General features: G+C 35.0%; 3 protein-coding genes across 5 annotated transcripts in view; 2 read left to right on the top strand and 1 right to left on the bottom strand.

Moving 5' to 3' along the window:
• Positions 1 to 255: 255 nt before the first annotated feature.
• On the top strand, positions 256 to 2,883 carry LOC105233502 (protein SDA1 homolog). The gene is made up of 4 exons (XM_011215605.4): positions 256 to 584; positions 643 to 924; positions 985 to 1,146; positions 1,207 to 2,883. The coding sequence occupies exons 1-4, from the start codon at positions 393 to 395 to the stop codon at positions 2,764 to 2,766; spliced, it is 2,196 nt and encodes a 731-aa protein (XP_011213907.2). The 5' UTR covers positions 256 to 392; the 3' UTR covers positions 2,767 to 2,883.
• On the bottom strand, positions 2,878 to 3,781 carry LOC105233501 (RNA-binding protein 8A). The gene is made up of 2 exons (XM_011215604.4): positions 3,579 to 3,781; positions 2,878 to 3,503 (listed from the first exon to the last, which is right to left on the bottom strand). Exons 1-2 carry the CDS (start codon positions 3,637 to 3,639, stop codon positions 3,067 to 3,069), a joined length of 498 nt encoding a protein of 165 aa, XP_011213906.1. The 5' UTR covers positions 3,640 to 3,781; the 3' UTR covers positions 2,878 to 3,066.
• A 483-nt stretch (positions 3,782 to 4,264) lies between these two features.
• Positions 4,265 to 23,878, top strand: part of LOC105233500 (intermembrane lipid transfer protein Vps13) — a 28,038-nt gene continuing 8,424 nt past the window's right edge. Inside the window, exons 1-19 of one of the 3 annotated variants that reach the window (XM_049450684.1) lie at positions 4,265 to 4,383; positions 4,713 to 5,020; positions 15,565 to 15,651; positions 16,578 to 16,775; positions 16,838 to 17,197; positions 17,266 to 17,487; positions 17,556 to 17,692; positions 17,773 to 18,007; positions 18,075 to 18,351; positions 18,506 to 19,085; positions 19,146 to 19,843; positions 19,949 to 20,594; positions 20,663 to 20,818; positions 20,886 to 21,234; positions 21,291 to 21,436; positions 22,287 to 22,584; positions 22,656 to 22,943; positions 23,085 to 23,240; positions 23,310 to 23,840. In XM_049450684.1, the coding sequence (XP_049306641.1) occupies positions 4,921 to 5,020; positions 15,565 to 15,651; positions 16,578 to 16,775; positions 16,838 to 17,197; positions 17,266 to 17,487; positions 17,556 to 17,692; positions 17,773 to 18,007; positions 18,075 to 18,351; positions 18,506 to 19,085; positions 19,146 to 19,843; positions 19,949 to 20,594; positions 20,663 to 20,818; positions 20,886 to 21,234; positions 21,291 to 21,436; positions 22,287 to 22,584; positions 22,656 to 22,943; positions 23,085 to 23,240; positions 23,310 to 23,840 (5,464 nt within the window). In that variant the 5' untranslated portion in view covers positions 4,265 to 4,383; positions 4,713 to 4,920. The other 2 variants (XM_029553488.2, XM_049450683.1) reach the window with 2 other exon arrangements.

Here is a 23,878-nt window from a genome sequence, read left to right as displayed (position 1 = left end):
TCCTAAACGTTCTTTTAGCCACAACATATGTTTAAATACATTGTTATTATTTCCCTTGTACCCTGCTCATTACTCACTTGTATTATTAAGTATTAATTACATTTTATAATATACCCACGAGCGGTACTGATAACAAATAGCTCTGAAAAACTCGGTAACCCTGAAATTTACAAAAACAATGTTACTTTGAAAATCATAATCAAAATAAAAAGCACGAAGACAAAACAAATGTCAGAAACTAAAATATTGTGAATTGTTTCTTTTTCAAGAAGTTGCGTGAAGCCAACAACGTGTTTGGCTACAAAAACGCAATTGGACGATTTTTATTTTGGTTATTTACCAAAAAATAGCTGTAAAACAAGGCCGTGTTGTGCTTTCTCATCAAAACTAAGATGGTTCGTCACAACAATCAGTTGCCCGACAATTTGCCGCAGCTGCAAAATCTTATAAAACGTGATCCCGATTCATACAAGGATGATTTCCATCAACAGTATCAGCATTTCCTTAGTAGTTTGGAAGTGTTTGCCCTCAATCCTAGTGAGGAGAACAAATCTTTAGATGAACTGGTGATGTTTATAGCGCAGGTTAATTCTCATTTAAATTGTATTTATTTAATATGTTAACAAGTGTTTTCTTATGCAGGTCGCGCAATGTTATCCGTCTGAATGTGAAAAATTCCCACAACATCTAGTGGACCTGTTGAAAAATCATGCTACAACACTGGATCCTATTATGCGCAATTGCTTCGTTAAGGCTTTGATATTGATGCGTAATAAGAATTTGATACCAGCTATTGACTTGTTGGAATTGTTTTTTCAACTTTTAAGCTGTCCTGATAAGAACTTGCGTTCTTTCCTACAAACACACATCATAAATGATATAAAAAATATGAATGCCAAGCACAAAGATATGAAACTTAACTCGGTAAGTGTAATATTAAGTTTGCAATTGTAAACGTTAATTGAAATATTTTATTTCCAACAGACACTGCAAAATTTCATGTACTCCATGCTGAAAGATGCTAACCCAAAGGCTGCCAAGATGTCAATAGATATTATGATTGAGTTATATAAAAAGAATATTTGGAATGATGAAAAAACCGTTAATGTTATAGCAACAGTAGGCTGCTTTTCAAAAATAATGAAGGTATGGCTGAGCGAGAAAAATAAAGAGGTGTTGAAATACTAGTAATATTTTTATATACAGGTGCTCGTAGCATCTTTAAAATTCTTTCTAGGACATGATGAAGATGAAAAGGGTTCCGATGATTCCGACAGTGACAACGAAGTAGACCTCAAAGGTGCTATCATGCAAAATCGTGTTAATAAAAAGACAAAGAAGCGGAAGAAGCAATTGGAACAGATTAAAAAGCAGGCCGTAAAAGCGCAGAAGAAAAAGAAGAATGCGCCGGCTTTCAATTTTTCTGGCATTCACTTAGTGCATAATCCCCAAGGCATGGCCGAGGGTCTATTCAAACAACTGCAGTCAACAAACGAGCGCTTCGAGGTCAAACTGATGCATTTGGATGTTATCTCACGTCTGATCGGTATACATGAGCTATTCCTGTTCGGTTATTATCCATATATTACCAGATTTCTGCAACCACATCAACGACAAGTCACACGCATAATGCAGTTCGCGGCACAAGCCTCCCATGAGTTGGTCCCTGGCGATATTATTGAACCAGTTTTGAAAACAATTGCTAATAATTTCATTACAGAACGTAATTCTAGCGATGTTATGGCCATTGGTCTAAATGCAACACGTGAAATATGCATGCGCTGTCCCTTGGCTATGGGAGAAGACCTATTGCGTGATTTGGCTATGTACAAAACGTACAAAGAGAAATCTGTTATGATGGCTGCGCGTTCACTTATTATGCTATATCGGGAACAGTTGCCGGCATTGCTGCACAAAAAAGATCGTGGTCGCTTGACAGAAGCTCAAGCAGAGCGCAAAATTCGCGCTTATGGTGAGGTCGAAGTGCACGAAACGATACCTGGAGCAGAAGCTTTACTTAAGAACTCCAAAGAAATCGATTTGGGAAGTGATGATGACAGCGATAGTGACTCCAATGACGGAGAATGGGTAAATGTTTCCCATAGTGAAGATGAAGGTGCAAATGGGGAAGATGACGATGAAGAAGAGAGTGGCGATGAAGTTGAAGAAGACGAGGATGAAGATGAAAGTGAAGAGCAGGATGAAGATGATGAAAGTGAGGATGAGGAAGATGAGGAGGGTGAAGAAGACGAAAACTCAAAGAAGTCACTAGCTAGCGAACCGTTAAAAAAGAAAACAAATAATAAGGATGGTGAGAAAAGTAAAGAAAAAGATGGTGTTCAAGTTCTTGACGTTAAAGAGGCAGCTCAAGAATTAGCTATGACTCGCATTTTCACCGATGAAGATTTCAAGCGCATCAATGCCGCGCAGCTCAAAAAAACGGTTACAAATGCTCGTAAAAGACCACTAGAAAAAGACCGCTCAGAATTTGTAAAATTAAATAACATTGAAATGATTTACAAAAAGCGCAAACACGACAAAGAATCCAGATTAGAAACAGTAAAGGCGGGGCGTGAGGGTCGTGAAAAGTTTGGTTGGAAGGACGGACGTAAGAACGAGAATAGTTCCAAAACAAACCGAGAAAATCGCAAACGAAAGAACTTTGTGATGATGCGACATAAGGCACGATCGAAGGTGAAGAAAAGCTTCCGCGACAAGCAAAAGGCGATGAGAAAACATTTACTACATCAAAAGAAAATGAAATAAGGGGTTTCGCGGTATATATTTTGTTTGTGTATATAATTTATACAGTTGGATTAAACTAAATATAAGTAAAATTGTAAGGTTTTATTATTTCTTTGCATATAAACGCAGCAATCTGGATATTTTAATGAGTTTAATTTATTTGATTTTTAAATAGATATTACATGGAAATTCGTTTAAATATCTTTTTTTACATTTTTATTTCATATTTAATTTCCTTAAAGTAATTTTTCTTCATCCTTTTATAAAAAATCGATACTACTTCTGCAAAGTACCGAATAAATATCAGCATTTATTCAGTTTTTATCTCCTTCGCTTCTCTGATTTCTTCATACGCTTCGGTCCCTTCACAAAACACCAATCTACCTGTATAACTTGACCCATAATTTCGGTACCGTGCAAAGCTTCTTTAGCCGCCAACGCATTTTTATGGGTCTCGTATTCGACTAGCGCATAACCTTTGGAGAAACCGGTTCGTCGATCCAAATTCAAGTGAATATTCTTAATATCACCAAATTCACAAAACTTCTCTTGAATATCATCTTCTTGAGCTTCCTCATGTATTGATGTAACAAACAATATCCAGCCTTCAACGGAACGTTGTGGGCCCGGCTCAAGTTCATCCTCATCTTCGTGACGTACACGTTCATAACTTTGTATGGGCTCTCGGGAATTACTTTCGCTGCCAAATCCACGACCCTTACGGTGCTTGACTTTCTCCTTTAGACGTACAATTCCCTCTATAGCAAAATAAATATGTATGAAGTATTTCATTAGCGTGTACGATTCTCTTTTAGTCAGATGTTTTTACTTACGATCACCATCCTCATCAACTTCAAACTCTTCGGCGTTATCAATATCGAGCACATCAGCCATTTTTAATTGATATTTATGTGAAATATATTATTATAAAGATAAATGTCCGATTTTCTTTACAATATAACTAAACAACGCGAAATATTTCCGATATTGCCGCAAATGGTTAGACGTGAAGTTAGCAATGGTGGAACGACATGAAATATATGAAACAAATGTAGGGGCCATGAAAATTGTAAGAAAAGTGTGCAAGGATTTATGATTTAGTTAACTGGATCCACCTGTAATAATAGTATTAGTTTTTGCTGTATGAACATTTGTATATTTTATCAAAATGTTTATATTTCCATATATGTATAATAATCAGATGTTAAATAATATGTTAGAAAGATTTCTGTAAACGTTGAAAATTGAAAAATTTTGGAACCTTGTTAATTGCCCAAACTTCATAGATTTAGGATTCGTTCATTTATTAAAATGTGCGTTTTTTTATTTTGTGAATAGATTGGTTTTCAAGCATAATCCATCAATGTATTAGTGTTTCGGGTAATCACGATTCTCAGTCTTTTAAAAAATGTACAGTTTTTAATTCTATCACTTTTGGCAGCACCCTGCAACAAGTTCAAAATCATGAAACAACCTGAAAATGTCAAATGTATTTTGATGTTTCCTGATGCAACCCTGTAAAAGGGCTAATCACAATAATGAACAGCTGTTTTCGGGTTTTCGTTTTAGTATTTGCTTCGAACTTTTGGCCTTTACAAGTTAGTTGGTCCAATTGGAATTTTCTTCCAACTTCATGTGGTTAGTACTTTCAAACGCAATTTTCTCGGTGCTACGAAAAAGTTAAATGGAAAAAAAAAAGTTTTGTTGCAAATAACGCAGATAAAATTTAATACTTGTTTACAAATACAATTAATGGAGCATATATTAAATAGTCATATATGGCTCCGTGTGATATTATTGGCTGAACCATTTGCAATCGACATCGATTCGCGTTTGATGATGTCATAATAATATTTATTTTATTTTTGTGTATCAGAAAACAACAATAAGTCAAATCAATGTGAATATATTAATGCTAATGAGAATCTTAAAAATATTATTACTTGTGCATTTTTTTCAACGTTTAGGTTGTGTTGCAGTATCATTGCGACAAAATCAATAAGGATATAAAATTAAACATACCGAATTTGTAATAAATAAAAAGTGATATTAAAGATTTGTGAAAATTGTTTGAAAAGTTTAATGTCCAACAATAGCGCTGTTGGTTAAAATTTTACTCCTGCCACATACATTTTTGACGACCAGATCATCCGTGTAACCTGAGGCCGCAACAATATGGTTTTCGAATCAGTGGTCACCGATGTACTAAATAAGGTACTAGGTGATTATGTCGAAAACTTGGATAAAAAACAGCTGAAAATTGGAATTTGGGGCGGTGAGTTTATTACAATAACTATGCATTTAATATATATCTAGCATAACATCATAAGACTCCCATAAAGGTGCCAGTATCGAACACATTTATTAAAGTTAAACACGCGAATTTCACATTTTGTATCTGCCTTACTTCGACTAGTCCCCAAATGATTAATTCATCTCTTTCGTTTCGGCACTGCCTCAGTGACCTTATCCTTCAAAAAAAGCTATGCGTATAACGCGTTGTGTGTTTCATTTATAATGTAGCGGCAAGAAATATATGTATTTTCGTATAGAACCAAACAAAAAATTTATATTATAAAGCCTATCATCACTGACAGTCTGATTCGCTGCCTCTTCGTGCTTGTATGTTGTTGACCTAAATTATTTGAATTATACTTTTTTCCACACGTTTTCTTATTGTTGTTTTCTATGGCACTTATCTGTTTGTATGCTTCTAGTATTTACATATTAACGCACAATTCGTGTTAGTACAAACCACCATGTTTGTTGGGTGGGTGGGAGCTGCTGCTGCCATTTACTAAGGGAAGATCTGATGTTTGTGTAATTGCCTTCGCAACATTCAACTGTTGCATGCGGTTGGTGAATCAGTCATGCTCCATCGCCGTATTCTTTTAATATAAAACCATCCATGTACATCTGTATGTGTATACTTGTTGTTTACATAAAGTGTTTTTATACCTTTATACTATTATTCAATATATTATAAAATCGAAATTTCTCACGTTTTCTAAAATTACTTACTCGTAAAAGGAGAGCTTAAAATAACAAACATATGTTAGAAACTAGTTGCAAACAATTTCGTATAACGTGGTTCATAATAATATTTCACAATTAAAAAATAATAAAGTAAATCAATCTGCGAATAATTTACTATATTTCGTTTGCATCTACTTATTTCGTTGTTTTGCATCAATCGAGACATATTGCTATGACGAATCGCAGAGTTGGCTCACAGCACTTTCGAATTGCTTGTATAAAGTAAACTGATAATGTGTCTCAATCTTATACATATATGTATGAACTTCGCTATTGATAATACTTGCTCTGAGTACCGGCATTGAGTTGACCGACATTTCAAATAGACTTCAGTATAATTCCACCAGTGCCAAAACGGCTTGACGTGCTGTACTTAACTTTCTTTATAAATAAATATATATACATATGTACATGTATACGTAAGTATATACATAATTCTATATATAGCTGCAACTTATTTTATCTATGTTATAAATAAAAATGTAAATTTGAGTAATTTTTTTAGAATTTAATTAACTTTGCAATTCTAAATTACCTAAAAAATTAAGTTTGCATAAATTGTTGGCTGTATACATACATATGTATGTATTTATGTACATACATACGTCCGTACATATAAACATTTGCTCACATCCATTAAACATAATTTAACATTGACATTGAACTTTTCCGTTTTTGTTTATTTTCTCATTCATCTTGCTATTCCACCTTTTTTAACCACTTAACTCCGAAGTGATGTCATTAATTGTGCGGCATTTTTATATACAATACAATAAAAACCAAAAGTTTGTTAAAATTTGACTTTAAATTTATAGCACCGCAAAATTTGTTATTTTTTGGTTTTCGTCATTGCTCCCCTTAGACTGTTATAAATACAAATCAAATCTTCAGGCCCTTTGGCTATTGGCGTATATTTACTTATTTATTTAAATATTTAAATAATTCGAATTGGTTACGCTTTACATATGTATGAAATGTTCATGTGTATTGATATGGATTTGTGATAACCACTTCATTCAGCTTTTTTTCATTAGCTGCATTAACTAGTTGTCCCTGACGACATCGTTTCGATTACTACGCAACATGGGGCTTCTTTGGCGCTGTTGCGTTTTTACATCATGCGTTTTAAAACCACAAGTAGTCCATCTGCAAAGGTACATATGTACATAAGTATTACATTGAGAATATAAAAAAAAATATAAGCCTGTATTCGAAGTATTATGTATTTGTTTAATTGCAAAGCAATAATAATAATGCAGCATACTCAGTTTTGCAATTTAAAACCTGAATATTGTCTTTTAGACACTGGTGTGACCATTGAACAAGAATTAATCTTGCGATTAGTGCTGAATAGGATAGGGAAAGTTGTATAATTTCAGGACGAAGTTTATTACAACCAGAAGGAAACGTCGGATACCCTTCAAAAATTGCATCGAATCGGATCACAAACTGAACTATCAACATCAACTTATTGTATGGAAAACTTTTTATTTGACGAGGTATTTTCATGAAATTTGGTATGCTTTATTATCAAGTTATAGCTTCGGTGCAATCGAAGTTAACCTTTTTTCTTGTTTTAGTTCAAATTTAGTATGGTCGCGGTGCATTACCTCGTAATACTACCTATTTATCTATCTGTGTATCTACATACATATGTATAAACAAATAATCTGAGAGTAAAGAATGCATTGCACATAAATTCGGTTGTGGTTACTCCAAGAATTGAATACCGTTAAAGTGAAATGTGTTGTAACGGTATAAAATATACCTGAAGTAAATTCGTGGAATGGTGCCCAGTTGACAGTCCTTAGTTTGATAAAAATCCGGGTCCGTTCCGGTTATTTAGAACCGACTGTCGTAGGAACGGTAAAGGGGAATGTCGATTTGACCGCTTTTGAAAGCATTTTTATGGAAATTCTCCATTTTTCACTAAACAGCCACTTGTTGATTTATTTTCTCCTGTATATACATTGGTATGTATGTTCATTTGTAATATTAAAAGCATTTCAGTTATTTGATAATATTTCAATGGCCATTTGTTTCACCACTTGGCATCAAAACGAAATGTACTCAACACAAAAAAATTATAAATCTTTATAGTATGATACATACCCTGCAAACCATCAGCGGGTAAAAAACCAGATAATCAGTGGGTAACATGGTGGTAAACGAGGGGATAAACATATAGAGTGTGTCTTAGGCCGACCGAATATTTAACCCACTCACGTACGTATACATGTGATCATACAATAAAAAAATAACCCGAAAATGTGCGTTAGTGCATAGAGAAAAAATGTGTAGTTGTATTGAAATATTTGTCACAAGCGGGTAGCCGTGGTTGGCTGGGTATATACATACACAAATTCAGCAAAAATCGTGTGGTATGACGTCATGTGTTTTTAGCTCCTCTAAATGTATGAATGTATTCATGTACATATGTTCTTAAAATTAGTATGCCTAAACTTCTCGACTTTTTTTTCCCTAAATAATGACTCTTTCCATTAACTTTAATTAAATATACATATGTACATATGTGTATGTATCTGACTTTATAGAACAAAGCTGAGCTTTTATTCTTGATTTGCTTGTTTTGAGCTGAGTTTACGCATTTACACGTTCCACATTTGTTGTGTATTGTAACAAATACACACTTTTAGGCTGTCTAAGACACTCTAATTTATGTAAGTTTGTATTTGTGCGTTGTTCTTGTCGCAGCTGGAAAGCAATTTGACCTCCAAAGACTTTTGTAACCAGTTTTTTTTATAGTTTCTTGTAGAAAATGATCCGCCGCTAGTTTATCAGCATACATTTTAAAGATTGTGTGAATGTATATAGTATACGACAACCGGTGTTTTTACAAGGCCTAAAATTCAATGACTATGATAATTTATAGGCATCTAATATTAAAGAAATTATGTGTGCAAGCAAATATACGAGTATATGTACATATGTACACAGTATATAAATCGTAAAATTGTAAAAAGTATTTATGTAACTTTAATATACATACATATGTATGTGTGAATAATTATACAACTATAAAAATATACTGTAATTGTAGTATATTTATTGAGCAAATTAATAAATTGGTATTTATTTAAATGAGTTCTAAGCACACGAAGTATTTAATTAGTACATATATATATATATGTATATATTCATGTATGTATTTATGTTTTGATTTACTTTGCTCCGCGGCGTTCTGTAACCGGCAGGTTTACCGACAAATTCACTTTCACCGCACGAAATCACGGTCATATTTCCGGTGTAGCGAAACTGTTCTGCTCCGTTATCATTTTGTTATTATATAAAATATTATGTACAATATATGTCCATATGTATATGAGTATGTGATTATGGCATATATGTAGATATGTCAGAAAAGTGTAATTTTCTGGGAATATACGACTCACCAGACTTTTTCGAGTTCATGAAATCTATATAAAGAGAAAAAAATTGAAATAATTTTGATTTGGCTGTATACATATGTATGTATATCTCTATATAAGTAATAGTAGTTATGCCATTTATATATAATATTATTATATTTATATATGTAGAAGTAATTCTATTTTAATCGTGTTTATTATCTCTCAAGAAAATTCTTATCCGTTAAAAAATACTACTAGAATACTTTCTATATGTACATGTGATGGATATACGAGTATGTATATCTATATATCACATGTACCATACATACATATGTATGTATGTATGTCTGAGATAAGAGGTTGTTTACCGTCTGAGAAAAAGAGTACCTGTTTGAGTTCATGCTTACAGACTATAAGCTAAATGTTGTGTTTGGAATTTTAGAGGCTGAAAATATATTCCAAATAATTTTGAGAAATGCTGTCAAGAGTTCTTGATCTGGTTCTTCAAATCTCTTTCTAATAGATATTTATCAATATACCATATATTATTACTGTACAAAAATATTTATTTTTCTGTTTCAAAATTTTTTTTATGAAGTATGAAATTAAATAAATTTAAAAACAAGAAAAATTAAATAAGGTCTTTCGAGTGGTATCTTTGCAATTTTCTACGTTGTAAACTATTGTCTCCAGCAGTTGCTCCAAACGGAAGAGGTAACGTCTGTTAAATTCTTAGATGGTTTCCTTAACAGTAAACAACTTTACATCCCGCTGGAGGACTGTAATTTCTCATATAGAAAGGAGCCCTCACTATGGCTCTTCAAATCTTTTCCTAAGAGATCTTTATCAATATACCATATATTGCTATGTAAAAATAAACGAGAAAAAATATCTTATAGTACAGAAAAAATAATATACAAATGTATAGTTTCTACAAAAAGTAAAATATTTAAATATTACACCCCCAAAACGTAAGAAAAATTTCTCAACTTAAAACTACATCAATTAAAATTTGTCAATTTGTGTCAGTTTGTCAACCTTTCATATTAATTGAATTTCTCGAACAGACACTCCTCATAAATTTGAGAACTATGGCATGAACCATGCCGTGCCGCCAATTAACCTATGACAGCATTGTGAATACATTCCGCTAGAAATTTATTGAGCATCTATATTTGGTTGAGGAATTCATATTTAGCAGCAAAGTATTAATTTCAAGAATTTTAATTAATTGAATTTTTGATTAAACTTTTTATTCTGCATGAGTATCGCATACTCGCATTTAAGTTTTTTACATAAATATATTTAAAAAAAAATATAAATATATTTTTAATCAAAATTTATTTAAATTCCGCAAATAGTCGATTTTTATGGTTTACACCACTATAGGAAGTTAACCTAATTTCAAAATGTTTCCCGGGAAAAATTGATGCATAAATAGTATGTTTATTATATTATGTATTAAGCTTTATGTATGTATATAATTAAATTTTTATAAAGTATTTACTCAGACCGGACATTTTTCTTCAATTTAAGACCGAAACATACTTTCAATATTTTTTATACTATTGCAACATGTTGCTACAGAGTATAATAGTTTCTTTTACCTGACGGATTTTTTATCACCTAAAACAAATCTAGATACATATGTATATATGGAAGGATATGGTGTTATAATTATATATAAATGATTAGAATTACGAAACGAGTTAAACGAGAATGTCTGTCTGTTCTTCCGTCTGTCCGTCTATATGTGCAAGGTGTAACTTGAGTAAAAATTGAGATATTGTAATGAAACTACTAAGTTTGTTTCGTGTTCTTTGGCAAAAAAGAGAAAACAAGTTTGTAGAAGGGCCATGCCCCGCCCACAAAAGCATAATTAAGTGCTAAATTAGGATATAAAACCGTAATTTGGCACAGGGAGACGCTTGGTCCCATCTTCTAAAAGTTTTAATGTACATACATATCTCCTAAACCATTTAGGATACAATAGCCAAAAGAAACCCTTTAAGCACCCCTACCGACAATGCAAAAATACTAAAATTTACCGATCTAAACGGGGTTAGATTTCCGTTTATATAGCCTTTGGCCGGGTAAAATCTGGATCAATTCCGGTAATGTAAAACCTAACTAATCTTTGCCATTCTAACGGGGAATAGGTACCCGTTACACAACAACAATGTAAAAATGGATGAATGCGAAAGATAACCTCGTGCCCTCCCCATATAGCGGTTCTGTTAAAAATTTCTAAAAGAGGTATATATAATGCCATGGGCACTCTTCGAAATAGTATGAGTACACAAATCAAGCACCAATGAATATATCGGCATGCAAATTTACGCGAAAAGTGTCTTTAAGATTAATTTATCAAAATCGGTACATAATTGTTCAAATACCCACATATCGAATAAGTGGACCCCAGTGCGTATGGTTTACTTTTTACCGAAAATATCGTTAAATCTGTGAGAGATGTTATTGAAATACGGAAAAATATTTCTTCGATAATAATAAATTCTTATATCAAAAATGGGTTCATTTGAGTCAATATTTCAATATTCAAGTATTTTATCGAGTTACGTTTGCTGCAGTTAAAGCTATTTAATTCGAAACTGATATAATTATCATCATAAAATGTGTGAGGGCTCCTTATGTACATATAATTTTGTTCCACAGTGTACATATTGAGCAATCATATTATTGAATTCCAGCAAACTGTCTTTACACTAATTAAAATTCCAAACGTCTGACTATTTTGACGTATTTGTCGAAAATTGCTTGCCAAATTTCACCGACCCTTGAATGCCGACGTTTTTTACAACACAGTTTAAACAATTAAAGCATTTTTATTAATAGAAAAATAATTTCGTTATTATTTTCCACTTAAGACAAGAAAGAAGTCGCAGTAGTCGTGGCTTTAGCCTCGTATCATTTGCTTTGTGTAAACACTCACTGCTCATTGCTCACTTCTAGGCAATAAATAATACGAATCTAAGTATATACAAATGTATGTATGTATGTATGTATGCATGTATATATGTATGCAAAGGTGTAAACAGATTTTCTCACTCACATCATCATCGACTGTTTGTTTACAATGCCACTGAACCGCACCTTAGGACACAGTTTCGTTATCAACACCTTCGCCGGCATTGGCTTGTTTCATATAAATATAATTTCACATATGCGAAGATTTGTTTTATATGTATAATGTATATATGTAAGTAGTTTATAATAATAAGACTCATACTATTGTTAACACATGCTCTATAGTATTTGTGACTTGTCTAAGGTCGTTTTAAAATAAATGAAGGTGCGTTGACATCTTCATTAGCACAAATTAGCCGCTTTAAATGACGTTTTAACGCTCTCCAGCTTTTTCTATTAAAATTTGCATAATTACTAAAAATTCTAAGCACAGAATTATTATATACATATAATATATACATATGATTCATTCAGTGATTTAAAGGTGACCAGGTTTTAGTGATTTCTTTGTTAGTGGATTTCTACCTTTATTTCTGTGAAAGTACATTCAATGTCATTATGTATGGAACTCGATTTCTCTTGCACTTCTTCTGCATGCTTGCAGAAGTTCAGTCCCAATTTTCGCCGGTTTTCAAGCATAAATCGGCTGATACTGCCGTTCGATATTCGTACGAAGTTCATCAATTAATCTGGCTTATTAGCATGGACCACTTAACGTAGCCCCACAGGAAATAGTCTAACGATTCGGGATTCAAGGGCGCTTCATGGAGTACGTGTGGTTTGCTGCCTAACCAATAACGCATATTTTGCTTACTGACGAACCCATTCAGCCAGTCAAGAGCGTCATCGCTCAAGATTATTTTCCGGATAATTTCAACTTGTTGCTCAGCCCAAGCCACTTCAGTTCCTGCGTCAATTTGATCTTGTAAGGATACAGGCCAAGATCTTTTCGCAAAATTCGCCACAACAACGTCACAGAGATGCTCAACGCTTGAGAACGACAAGTTCTGTGGATTCAAATTTTTCCACTAAACGCTCAATTGTTCGTCTGCCAGGACGATTATGACGACCATCCATTGGACGTATCGCTCTTGACGTTGCGTCCACTGATTCCGAATTTCGGTAGTAAATTTTAATAATTTCGACTCGTTGTTGGATCGTATATCTTTCCATATCTCTGATGAAATGGTAAATCTTACTGAAGAGAAATGTGAAAAGAGCGGATAAAAATATGGCATCCTTTTTTTTTTATTTCTTTCGTGTTTTTTATAAAAATAATTAACCGCAATTCCCTCGTATTTTTTATGGTCACCTTGCCTCCTTGTACGTGTCAATTATGCAGGTGTGTGATTCTCATTATAAATTCACTTCCAAATATTTAGGTATATTTGTCATACAATTAAATGTATTGCGTGACATTTGAATATTAACGGACAATTGCCCCGTCACAAATTAATTAAGAATAAACCCCCGGAGATATTTCATTATTACGGCACATTTTTTACAGAGTAATTAGGTAAATTGTAACCAAAAACATGTAAATGTATGTAAAAGTATTAGTCATTTGAGGCCAAAGTAATATTTGGACTTTTTAAAAATAATCAAAGTTGATAGCTTTTCATACCAGAAATCACTCATTACATTATGATAGCAGATACTTTTGCTGTACATTTAAAATAATTATTAACCGATTGAGCATTAAGCCACATAATACATAATATGAATTCAATGCAAATACAAGTGTAAATATATTTATTGCTAATTACCTTCCCATGAAAGTTGTATGTCTGTATACTATGTAGGAAATTGATTGGTACATTTTTATTACGGTTATCACACTAACTACGAAATATAGTAAGTACATTAGGCTGTCCGTTATTTTCCAAGGTTATCTTTCTTTTGTAAACACTCTCACTTTATTTTAAATTTAAAACATGCTTAAATCATTTTATTTTTCACATAAATTTAACGTGAGATTTGATGGAGGCGCGTTCAAAATTGGTCCATGGGCATGGTCCAATTTTGAGATGTAAACACATGTCTCGAGACCCGGCGAACCGATTTGTGCCAAATTTGGTATATGATGTTTCCCTGACATTTTTCTGTTAGAGTGTGCGAAATCGGACTACAGCCACTTGCCATATAACATAATTTTAAATTCCATCTGATTCCTTTCTTTCGAGTTTATAAATCAAGAAGCAATTAATAAAACGTGATACAACAAATAATTTCTTTAGAGTATGTTATATCCAAAAATTGTCCAAATCCAACAATTACTGTTCATGCCTCTAGGCACCGAATATTTTGACCCTGGCACCTGTGGTCGTCGTTTTAGCGAGAATATTGGTCAATGTGTGAGATATACTTGTATAATTGAAATTCAGAGCGAAATTTTTCCTGATAGTAGTAGGTATGTATGTGTCTTAACAATGGGTTGAACTAGGTTAAGGGGTTACATGGGTTTCTTCAGATAAAAAACAGCATTTTTTCAAAATATTGTTCTCATATAGAATATAAAATATTTTATTCCAATTTTTTATTGTTATAAACATAGATTATTAATAAAGAAATTCTGAAATTTTTAGAAAAACATATTTTTAATTCGGCCGTTGCAACGCCATTACCTTACAGGATCAGTTAAAACCTTAACTTAGAACTTGGTTGAAAAAAAACTGAAAATTGGATTTTTGGCAGATATTTTTACAAAAAAAAAAACGAAAATTACAGTGAAAATTTCGCGATTTTTTTCAAAAAACCTTTGTCCAAATCTTTACGAATTGTATCTCAAAGACCTGTGTAAAATTTTACGAAGATCGGTTGAGTAGTTCTCGAAAAATCTTGCCAATCGACTTCAAAACACACAGTTTCGAAAAAAACGCTTTTAAAGACGGCGTCTAGCTAGACACGAGCGCACAAGGCTCTATCTTCGAAACTACTTGAAAATTAAAGACATTTTTCTAGTGGTGTTGTAGAATTTAATATGAAAATAAAAAATTATAGATTTTTTGAAATCCGTAAACTCATCTAACCCCTTAATACTTTCATTAGCACTCATATACCTTATATAAAGATTTTCGAACTTCCAGATAACTTTATACTGCATATTTTGGCAAATATGTGAGTTATCTCAATGAAAATTACGGAACGTGTTTTTCCTTAACAGTGTATCTTTGTGCCTAAAATAGATAAAATTAGGCGAAAACTTGAGCTAGTCTACATATAACTAATACTAGGATTTTCGAACATTCGACTGTCTTTACTCTAAGTGATTGGCACACTTTAAAGTATTTCCCTGGCTTTGATTGTTGCAAGTTGCAAGAGTATAATATGTTCGGTTGCACCCGAACTTAGCCCTTCTTTACTTGTTATTTTTAGATTATCTATTACTTTTACCATAACTAAATAAATTTTGTTTCTTTTTTTGCAGGCGATGTAGTTCTACATAATCTAAAAGTTAAAGAAAATGCCCTCGATGAGGTCGATCTGCCAGTGCAGCTCGTCTATGGTTTTCTGGGTAAGTAAAATATACTTATAACCGGAAATATGTGATTTGGCGGAATAGGATTAAAATTTGTAGGGAAAAATTGTATTTTTAATAAAAATTTTGCAAATTTTTTGTTGTACACATTCTGAAATGTTCTTTTTTAATAATTTTTTAAAACAAAAAGTTTTTACTACTTAAAAAATACATGATTTAGCATGTGAACGCTTTCAAATTAGAGGTCAAAATGACTATTGTGTGCCGATGGTTAATATTTTTCAAATAGTTGAAGTTAAGTTTTATCCCTAATTCAGTTTAATACAACGGAGTGGAGGTCTTCCTCTTCCTCTGCTTCTTCGTTTTAATTATCTTCCGAGGCTGTTGTTTTGTTTTCGTTTGGGGCGTTTTTTGCGTGGTGATTCCAAGACCCAGCGCACAACCCTCTCACTTTAGCTCGCCGTCAAACGGATTTTCTTTGACTTCCCATGGGATACTTGGTCTAAGACTGGAAGTCATGAGCTGCTTGAGGCAGATGTAAAAGAATCGTTTCTGGCTACTCCCAAGTGAATGGCAATCAGAGAAAAACAAAGTTCTTGCCGAAGTCGAAAACTAAAAAAATATCTCTACAATTTGATTTGGTTTAGCCGCAAGACAAAAAATCACTTTCATTTTTTAGCTTTTGTAGCATAGTGTAATTATTTGTTTTGATATTTATGCGCAATTATCAGCTTAACTTGTGTGTGAAAATTTCTATTTATATTTATCTATTTATCAATAAGGAGGGTAATAAATTAAACTTATTTTTTTTCGTATGAAAATAAGTTTTTAGAAATCAAATTAACCCTCTATAAAACGATTAATTGATTAAAAATAGCCAGAGCACTTAACAGTGACGGTAATATTAAACGAAATGAATTTTATTGTCTTTTAATTACCCTATAATTAACTTATGCACGCAGGTAAGCTGGTCTTAAAAATACCATGGAAGAATCTCTACAGCCAACCGGTGATTGCACAGATCGAAGATCTATATATGCTTGTGGCACCCAAACAGACTGTACAATACGATGCTGAGAAAGAGGAAAAATATGAATTGCAAGTCAAGCAAGCGGCGCTCAAAGCGTTGGAGGAGGCACACAAAAAGGAATTGATGAAAAGTATGTAAATTATGTTCTCAAATAAAAAATGTAGTTTTAAAACAACAATTATTTTCTTGCAGATGAAGCCAAACCGGATGCCACTTTCTCCGAGAAGTTAACGGCACAAATTGTCAACAACCTACAAGTGAAGATATCGAATATACATATACGTTACGAAGACGCATCAACGACGGGTGAGAACTTTGCGCTCGGTGTGACTCTCCATGATCTAGAGCTCTACACCACAGATGAGAACTGGGAAAAATGCTACCTAACGCAGCAAGTGAGTCGTGTCTTCAAAATCGCCAATCTCGACTCTTTGTCTGCATACATGAACTGCAGAACAAATATGTACTCGGCGCTATCCAAAGAGGAGTTGGCTGAAGTATTTCGCAAAAATATCGCACAAAAAGATTCGGCGCCAAACGATTACAATTACGGTGCGGATTAAAGCACATTTAATACTTTAAAATATGTTTTTTTTTTAATAACTTTGCCTTTTCGACAGTGGTCGGCCCGATTTCGGTAATGGGAAAATTACAGTTAAACATGAATCCCGAATACGATACGCCAGCATTCGTGATACCAAAGATCGATTTGGCCTTAGAAATGCAAAAGCTGCGCGTCGGCTTAACGAGCACACAATTTCAGGAAGCTATAAAATTGGGTGAATCCATGAATCGTATGCAATTGGGTGTGCGCTATAGGAAATATCGACCGTTCAATACGCGTAAGTGAGATTTTTGGAAATGTTTAGAAATTTTTTATAAAATATAAGCGTTTGAATTTATTTTGCAGCTTATAAGAAACACTACCGCGAGTGGTGGAAGTTCGCCATAAATAGCATTTTAGAGGAAGACATCAAGAAGCGCAATAGGGAGTGGACTTGGGAGCACATTAAAGAGCACCGACAGTTGTGCAATACATATGCGGAGGTAAAATTAGTTATTGCTACGATTGTTGGCGAGAAATATGCTATAAGATGTGCCTAAATCTTTCCGCTTTTTCTCCACAGAGTTTCAAAGAAAAGGAACTGTCTAAAAAGCCACCCGCCAGTCTCACTGAAACCTGCACCTTACTCGAACAGAAGTTAGATCTTTTCAATTTGGTCTTGATACGTAAGCGTGTACAAATTGAAGTGGATAAAATCCGCAAAGATGAAGAAACGCGACAATCGCAAAAGAGCGGTTGGTTTGGCGGCTGGTTTGGTGGCGGTCAAAAAACGGAAGATGGCGAATCCAACGATATTGGTATAGTGCCGGCTATTTATGAATTTATCTTTTTATAAATAAAATATTTGTATTTATTACATTTCAGTTAAAAAACTGGAAGCTGCTATGACACCAGACGAAAAGTCGAAGCTGTACGATGCTATCGGCTATCAAGAGGGCACGCCGCCGCCCGATATGCCAGTGCAATATGAGGCAATAAAAATGCAATTTAAATTGTTAGCACTGGAAGTGGGGCTCTATGATGATAGCGAAGTGGTTGGTAGAGAAAGCTTCACTTTGGAGCAACTTAAAACGCTTATGCTTTTGAATTTCTCGATGACAACTTGCAATTTAACACAACGTCCCGGTGGCAATGCTTTAAGGTAAGTTAATTTATACTTTTTTTTAGCATAAATTATTTGCTAAGAAGAAAAAAGCTATAATAACCTTCACAAATACAGAAGGTTCCAAACTTCATATACCCTCTTCAGGTTATAAATATATGCTATTATATTTTTAATATTCTTAATTTTTTAGCGTTACTGTGGGCATGCATGAAATCAAGCTGTTAGGCTTGCACCAAGATAACGTGGCACCTGTGTTGATCGAATCGAAAACAACCGATGAATTAAATCTAATTGACGTATTCTTCGAGACCAATCCGCTCGACAAGAAGTGCGATCAACGTATACGAGTGTCGGCGCGCCCATTGCAGGTCGTCTATGATGCTGACACGATTATACGATTAGCAAAGGTATTTACACCTCCCAAAGCGAATTTATCCGAATTGGAGTTTGCCGCCACTGAACGCATGGCCAACTTCAAAGAGCGCTCAGCCACTGGCCTGCAATACATGATCGACTCGAAATCTGTGCTGGAGATCGATATACAATTTATGCCCAACATTATCATTGTACCGAGCAATGGCAAATACAATCCGAATTGTAATGATAATTCACTAATTGTTATAACATTGGGTAAGTTCATCGTTTCGTCGAAACCGCACAATGTTTCGTCGACCGATCTGATCGATATGCTGGAAGACACCAAAGTCTCGATATCTAGCGTATTGGAACGTGCCTACGATCAAATACAAGTCAGCATTGCCGATATACAGGTTGGTTTTATCCATTAAATTTTATTTGTTCGGCCTATTACTTACAGCTTTCACTTACAGATGGTTGTGGCTAGACCCGGTGAAGATTGGGAGAATACGCTAGCCTCAGCTGTACAATCTGATATGCATATACTACGTCCAACATCCGTGCTATGCAATGTGTGTTTATGCGCCGTCGACGATGATCCCCGTTTGCCGAAGATGAAAATCGAAATTGAGTTACCTTCGATTGCATTGAATATAACCGAAGATCGCATGTTCGATGCTTTACGCGTTGCCACAAGCATACCATTGCCGGAGGGTGAAACAGCACAACCATCATCCATTACGAGAGCTATAAGCACAGCCTCCTCGAAATTATCATTGGCAAGTTTCTTGACACAAGAGAAGAAGGCGAAGAAGAAGGCAGAGAAAGTCGATCTTTCCGCGGAGATTGTACAATATACGAATTTAGAATTGATATTTACATTAAAAGAATTTACCGTTGCTCTCAATAAATCTGTGCCCATTAAAGAGCCGCATTTAAGAGAGGGTAAAACTGAGACGACCGAATCGCCGATAGACTCAACGGCGGAATCACCGCAAGATTCGAATGCTTTCGGTACACCTGTGGAAGAAATGCCGAATGACATTGTGCTGGATAAAATTGAGAGTTGCACCTCAACCACTTGTGCTGTTGAAACCATACTGTCGTTCCATGTGCTTGAACTGGGCGTGAAAATGTACCAACGCACCTATGAAATGGTGGTGGAAGCTAAGTAAGTAGTGGCTGTTTTAAAAAGTAGATTTTAATTAAAGGCGCTCAAAAAAGCAATGCAGAAAATATGCAATAAATTGTCTCTACTCTCTCTTCAATCTTTCAGTTTGGGCGCTGTCAACTTAAAACGTCATGGTACTGCCGAAAGTGCACAATATCAGTTGAATATTATCGATACGCCGAGATTTTCTAAAGAACTCCAATATTTGTTAACCGTGTCATATGTAATGGCACAACGCACATCGCCCGAATTCTTCACCAAATATAATGCTACAGAGCAATTGATTAATATTAACTTTTCAACTTTGAATATAACTCTACATCAAGAAGTATTATTGCAATTACTAGAACTAGCCGATTCCATACAACGTAAATTGGATACTGTACTCAAGACGTCAACATTTGCCGATAACACACCCAAAGATCGTGTGGGCAATGCTGGTGATACCGGAATCCTTAGTAAACTGGCTGTTATTGCTGAGGAGGGTGAAGAGGACGATGTGCTAACTGCTTTGGCGCCTGCTAAAAACCGGCCACGTCAAGGAAAAGTGGTAGACAGCATACAAGTTCACATAAAGGCGAAATTGGAACAAGTTTCGTTGCTGCTGACATGTCACAAACGGCCTTTGGCTTCAATGCAAGTGCAACATTTTGATGCGAACGTAATTTTGAAGTCGTCGTACACGGAGTTGAACCTGCGCTTGAAGGATATCGTAGTCACAGATTTGAATCCTTTGACGAAGCATAGTGGTGTAAGTTTTTTTTTTTTATTAGTGCAAAAGTAAAGATTAAATTTTTCATAAATTTAAATTTGCTTCAGATTCTTTCCATTGTCGGCGATAATGCGCTCGAGTGCCAGGTCATAAAGTTTAATTTAGACGAAACCTCCAACTACAATTCGGATGATATGCGCATAACCGTATCAATTGGCGGCATGAAGATTGTGTTCCTCAACTGGTTTGTCACCGGCGTTTTGGTATGTGCTGTTTACCGCTTTATTTGTCGTTGTATATACATAATCATTTCTTTTTATTTTCCTTCAGAGCTTCCTTAATAATTTCCAAGCTGCGCAAGCGGCGCTTGCTCAAGCCAGTGCTGCCGCTGCGGATGCCGCTAAACAAAACGCCATGGTGGCTTATGAAACTGCATCGCGCATGAAGCTCGATATCAAAGTTAAAGCACCCGTTATCATTGTACCGATGGATTCGCAAAGTTTTAATGCCATCGTGCTTGATCTTGGCTTTCTCTCATTAAATAATATAACAACTGAAGTTGATGTACCAAGCGACAGTCGACGTGCTGTGCTCGATGAAATTAAATTGGAGCTAAAAAATATGCGTTTAGCAAAGGCTGCCATTCTATTAGATCAGGGCCGCAGATCGTCAGTCGATAGTAAGTTTTGTATGCATAAATGTATGGTACACAAAAATAACTGTTTCTTATTATAGCTGTCGATATGGCTTACGGCATCAAGTCGCATTTGAATATTTTGGATCCAGTTAGTTGTGCTTTAATCGTTAAACGCAACTTATCCAGCACTTGGTACAAAGAGGTGCCGGAAATGGACATATCTGGACATTTGAAATCCATTGAGGTAATATTTATTCCCTGAACGGTGTATTTTATGTTTACCACGAAGTTTTTAATACCCAGTTGAAAACGTCGAAGACCGTATAAAACATTAATATAAATTGTCAACATGACGAACTGAGTCAGAAACGTGAAATGAGGGTGACTCTTGGGCAGATTCGTTTTGGATACTGTAGCAGGTTAAACTTCTACTTATCCAGAATAGACGCTGACATATTTAATGTGTGTCCAACGTGCAATGAGTCCCCGCATGACACAGGTCACATCTTTGCCTGCCCTGCTAACCCTACTCATCTGACACCCTTCTACCTTTGGTCCGACACCGTCGAAACAGCACGTTTTCGGGGCCTACCGTTGGATGACGTAGGCGACAACTTATCTAATCCTTACTATCCTAATGGGGATTAGGTACCCGTTACGACAACAGCAACTAGCTGAGTCGATCTAGCTATGTCCGTCTGTCTGTACATACGCTTTAATTTTTGAGGTATCGATCTGAAATTCTCCCCAAGAAGCTACTCACTTCCTGGAACCTCTTATCTCAGACTATTGTAGTATATAGCAACGCTACAAATTCCGAACATATTGTTCGGGGAGGATCACAAACTGAACGATCCAAATGAAGTCCTTGCATTGTTCTGCCGAGTTGACTGTCCTTGACCGGATAAAAAATCCGGATCCGTTCCGGTTGGGAACGGAAATATCTTTTTATATCTTTTTATACTTTAAGAAATACCGCTGTGAGGAGTATTAAAGCTTCGGTGCCGCAGAAATTAACTTTTATTTATTGTTTTATTAAATAAAAATTATATGCAATAATTAAAATATATATTTTGTTTTGCATAAAAATACAGTTTAATCTATTCATGGAAGATTACGCTGTTATAATGGCAATATTGAATCGTAATTTGAGTGAAGGCGCAGACGAATTTCCACCCGTCGAGGAACTCGAACGTCCGCAAACACCAAAATCGCCGGATTTACGTGCACAGGACTCTAAAGGGGATGTGGAATCAGCAACTGGCAGCAACACAGCTAAACGTAAAGTGTCAGCTATCGTAAGTGCCAGTAATACGCCACAAAAGAGCACGGTGCATGTGCAAATGAAATTCAGTTTTCTGTTTGACGGTGTGGTCATCAATTTGCTTTTGAGTAAGTGTGCTAACTTAAATAATATATAATACTTAATATATATAATTTTCGAACTTTTTTTCTGTACGCAGACAACGAAGAAGGCTTAGCACGTTTCGGCTTATATTTTCTCTCACTGAAGGGCAACAAATTAGTGAATGGCACGCTTAATACCTCCATTGTGCTATGCAATATACAAATCGATGACACACGGAAATCAAATCAAAGTCCTATTAAGAAATATCTGTGTCGCAAAGATTGGAACGAAAGTCAATTGCATAAGCAAACCGAACCAACAGCCGATATGATAGATGCTTGCAAGACGGAGCTGAATTATATGCTGGACTTAACGGCCAGCATAAAGGAGGATGATATTTTTGGTAAGAAAAAAAAATATATATATGTCGTGTATAATGTGAATTATTGCTATAAAAATTGCGGTTATTATTGACAAATCTTTACTTTTTAACAAAATAACTACTGAAAATGTAATAAATTTCTCTTTTCTCTTTTTTCAACAGCCGAGGTGCGCGTCAGCAGTTTTGATTTGATTTTGTGCGTTGACTACCTTTTGAAATTAGCCGATTTCTTTAAATTACCCGAAGATACCGAAGCGCCAAATACGCTTAAAAAACCAGAACTAAAATCCCCAACTACTCCTGTTGTAACAAATATAGGTAAAACCCACATAAAAAGCACAGTTTCCAAGCCGAAGCAATTACATATACATTTCTTCTAATTTACAGCCTCAACGTCCACGCTAAAAGCCACGTCGAGTGCGACCTCCGCCCAAAGTGCCGCTGCTAATAATAAAAAAATGAATTTAGTCCTACATATCGAAGAACCGGATATAATCTTGGTCGAAAATCTGGACGATATGAATTCCAATGCTATTATATTCAATGTGCAGGCGCAGCTCAATTATCGCGCCATTGGCGAAAGGCAGAATATCAATGGACAAATCGATTCGTTGAAAATGTATATGTGTTCATTTATGCCCGAGCGCCGTGAAGCGACGCGGCATTACATATTGCACCCATGTATGATAAGTTTGCACGGCTCTACGCCGGAAGAGGAGGGCTTACATGTTAGCTTGAAGCTAAGTGAGATTATGTTGAATGTCTCGCCAGCCACCATCGAACTGTTGAATAAAGCTATGCGCAGTATAAGCGCCGAAAATGCACAGAAGGAGACGAATCAGAGGCTGGAGGCTAATTACAAACAACTGTGGTTAGAAGAACGACTACAAGAGAAACGCTATTGGTTCCTGAGAGCTGGTAGGTTCACTATATTTATAATCTGAACTTGTTGTTCT

The sequence above is a fragment of the Bactrocera dorsalis genome, chromosome 3, assembly GCF_023373825.1.
Source record: "Bactrocera dorsalis isolate Fly_Bdor chromosome 3, ASM2337382v1, whole genome shotgun sequence".
Classification (NCBI taxonomy): Eukaryota; Metazoa; Arthropoda; class Insecta; order Diptera; family Tephritidae; genus Bactrocera; species Bactrocera dorsalis.
Note: the sequence above shows the minus strand (reverse complement) of the source record. Positions and strands in the feature narration are given on the sequence as shown.

Excerpts from the sequence above, each read along its gene's own strand:
- LOC105233502 (XM_011215605.4), top strand. The coding sequence starts at position 393 with ATGGTTCGTCACAACAATCAGTTGCCCGACAATTTGCCGCAGCTGCAA. Across the intron at positions 585-642 it reads TGGTGATGTTTATAGCGCAG|GTCGCGCAATGTTATCCGTC; the intron begins GTTAATTCTCAT and ends TTTCTTATGCAG. Across the intron at positions 925-984 it reads AAGATATGAAACTTAACTCG|ACACTGCAAAATTTCATGTA; the intron begins GTAAGTGTAATA and ends TATTTCCAACAG.
- LOC105233501 (XM_011215604.4), bottom strand. The coding sequence starts at position 3,639 with ATGGCTGATGTGCTCGATATTGATAACGCCGAAGAGTTTGAAGTTGAT. Across the intron at positions 3,504-3,578 it reads AGTTGATGAGGATGGTGATC|AGGGAATTGTACGTCTAAAG; the intron begins GTAAGTAAAAAC and ends ATTTTGCTATAG.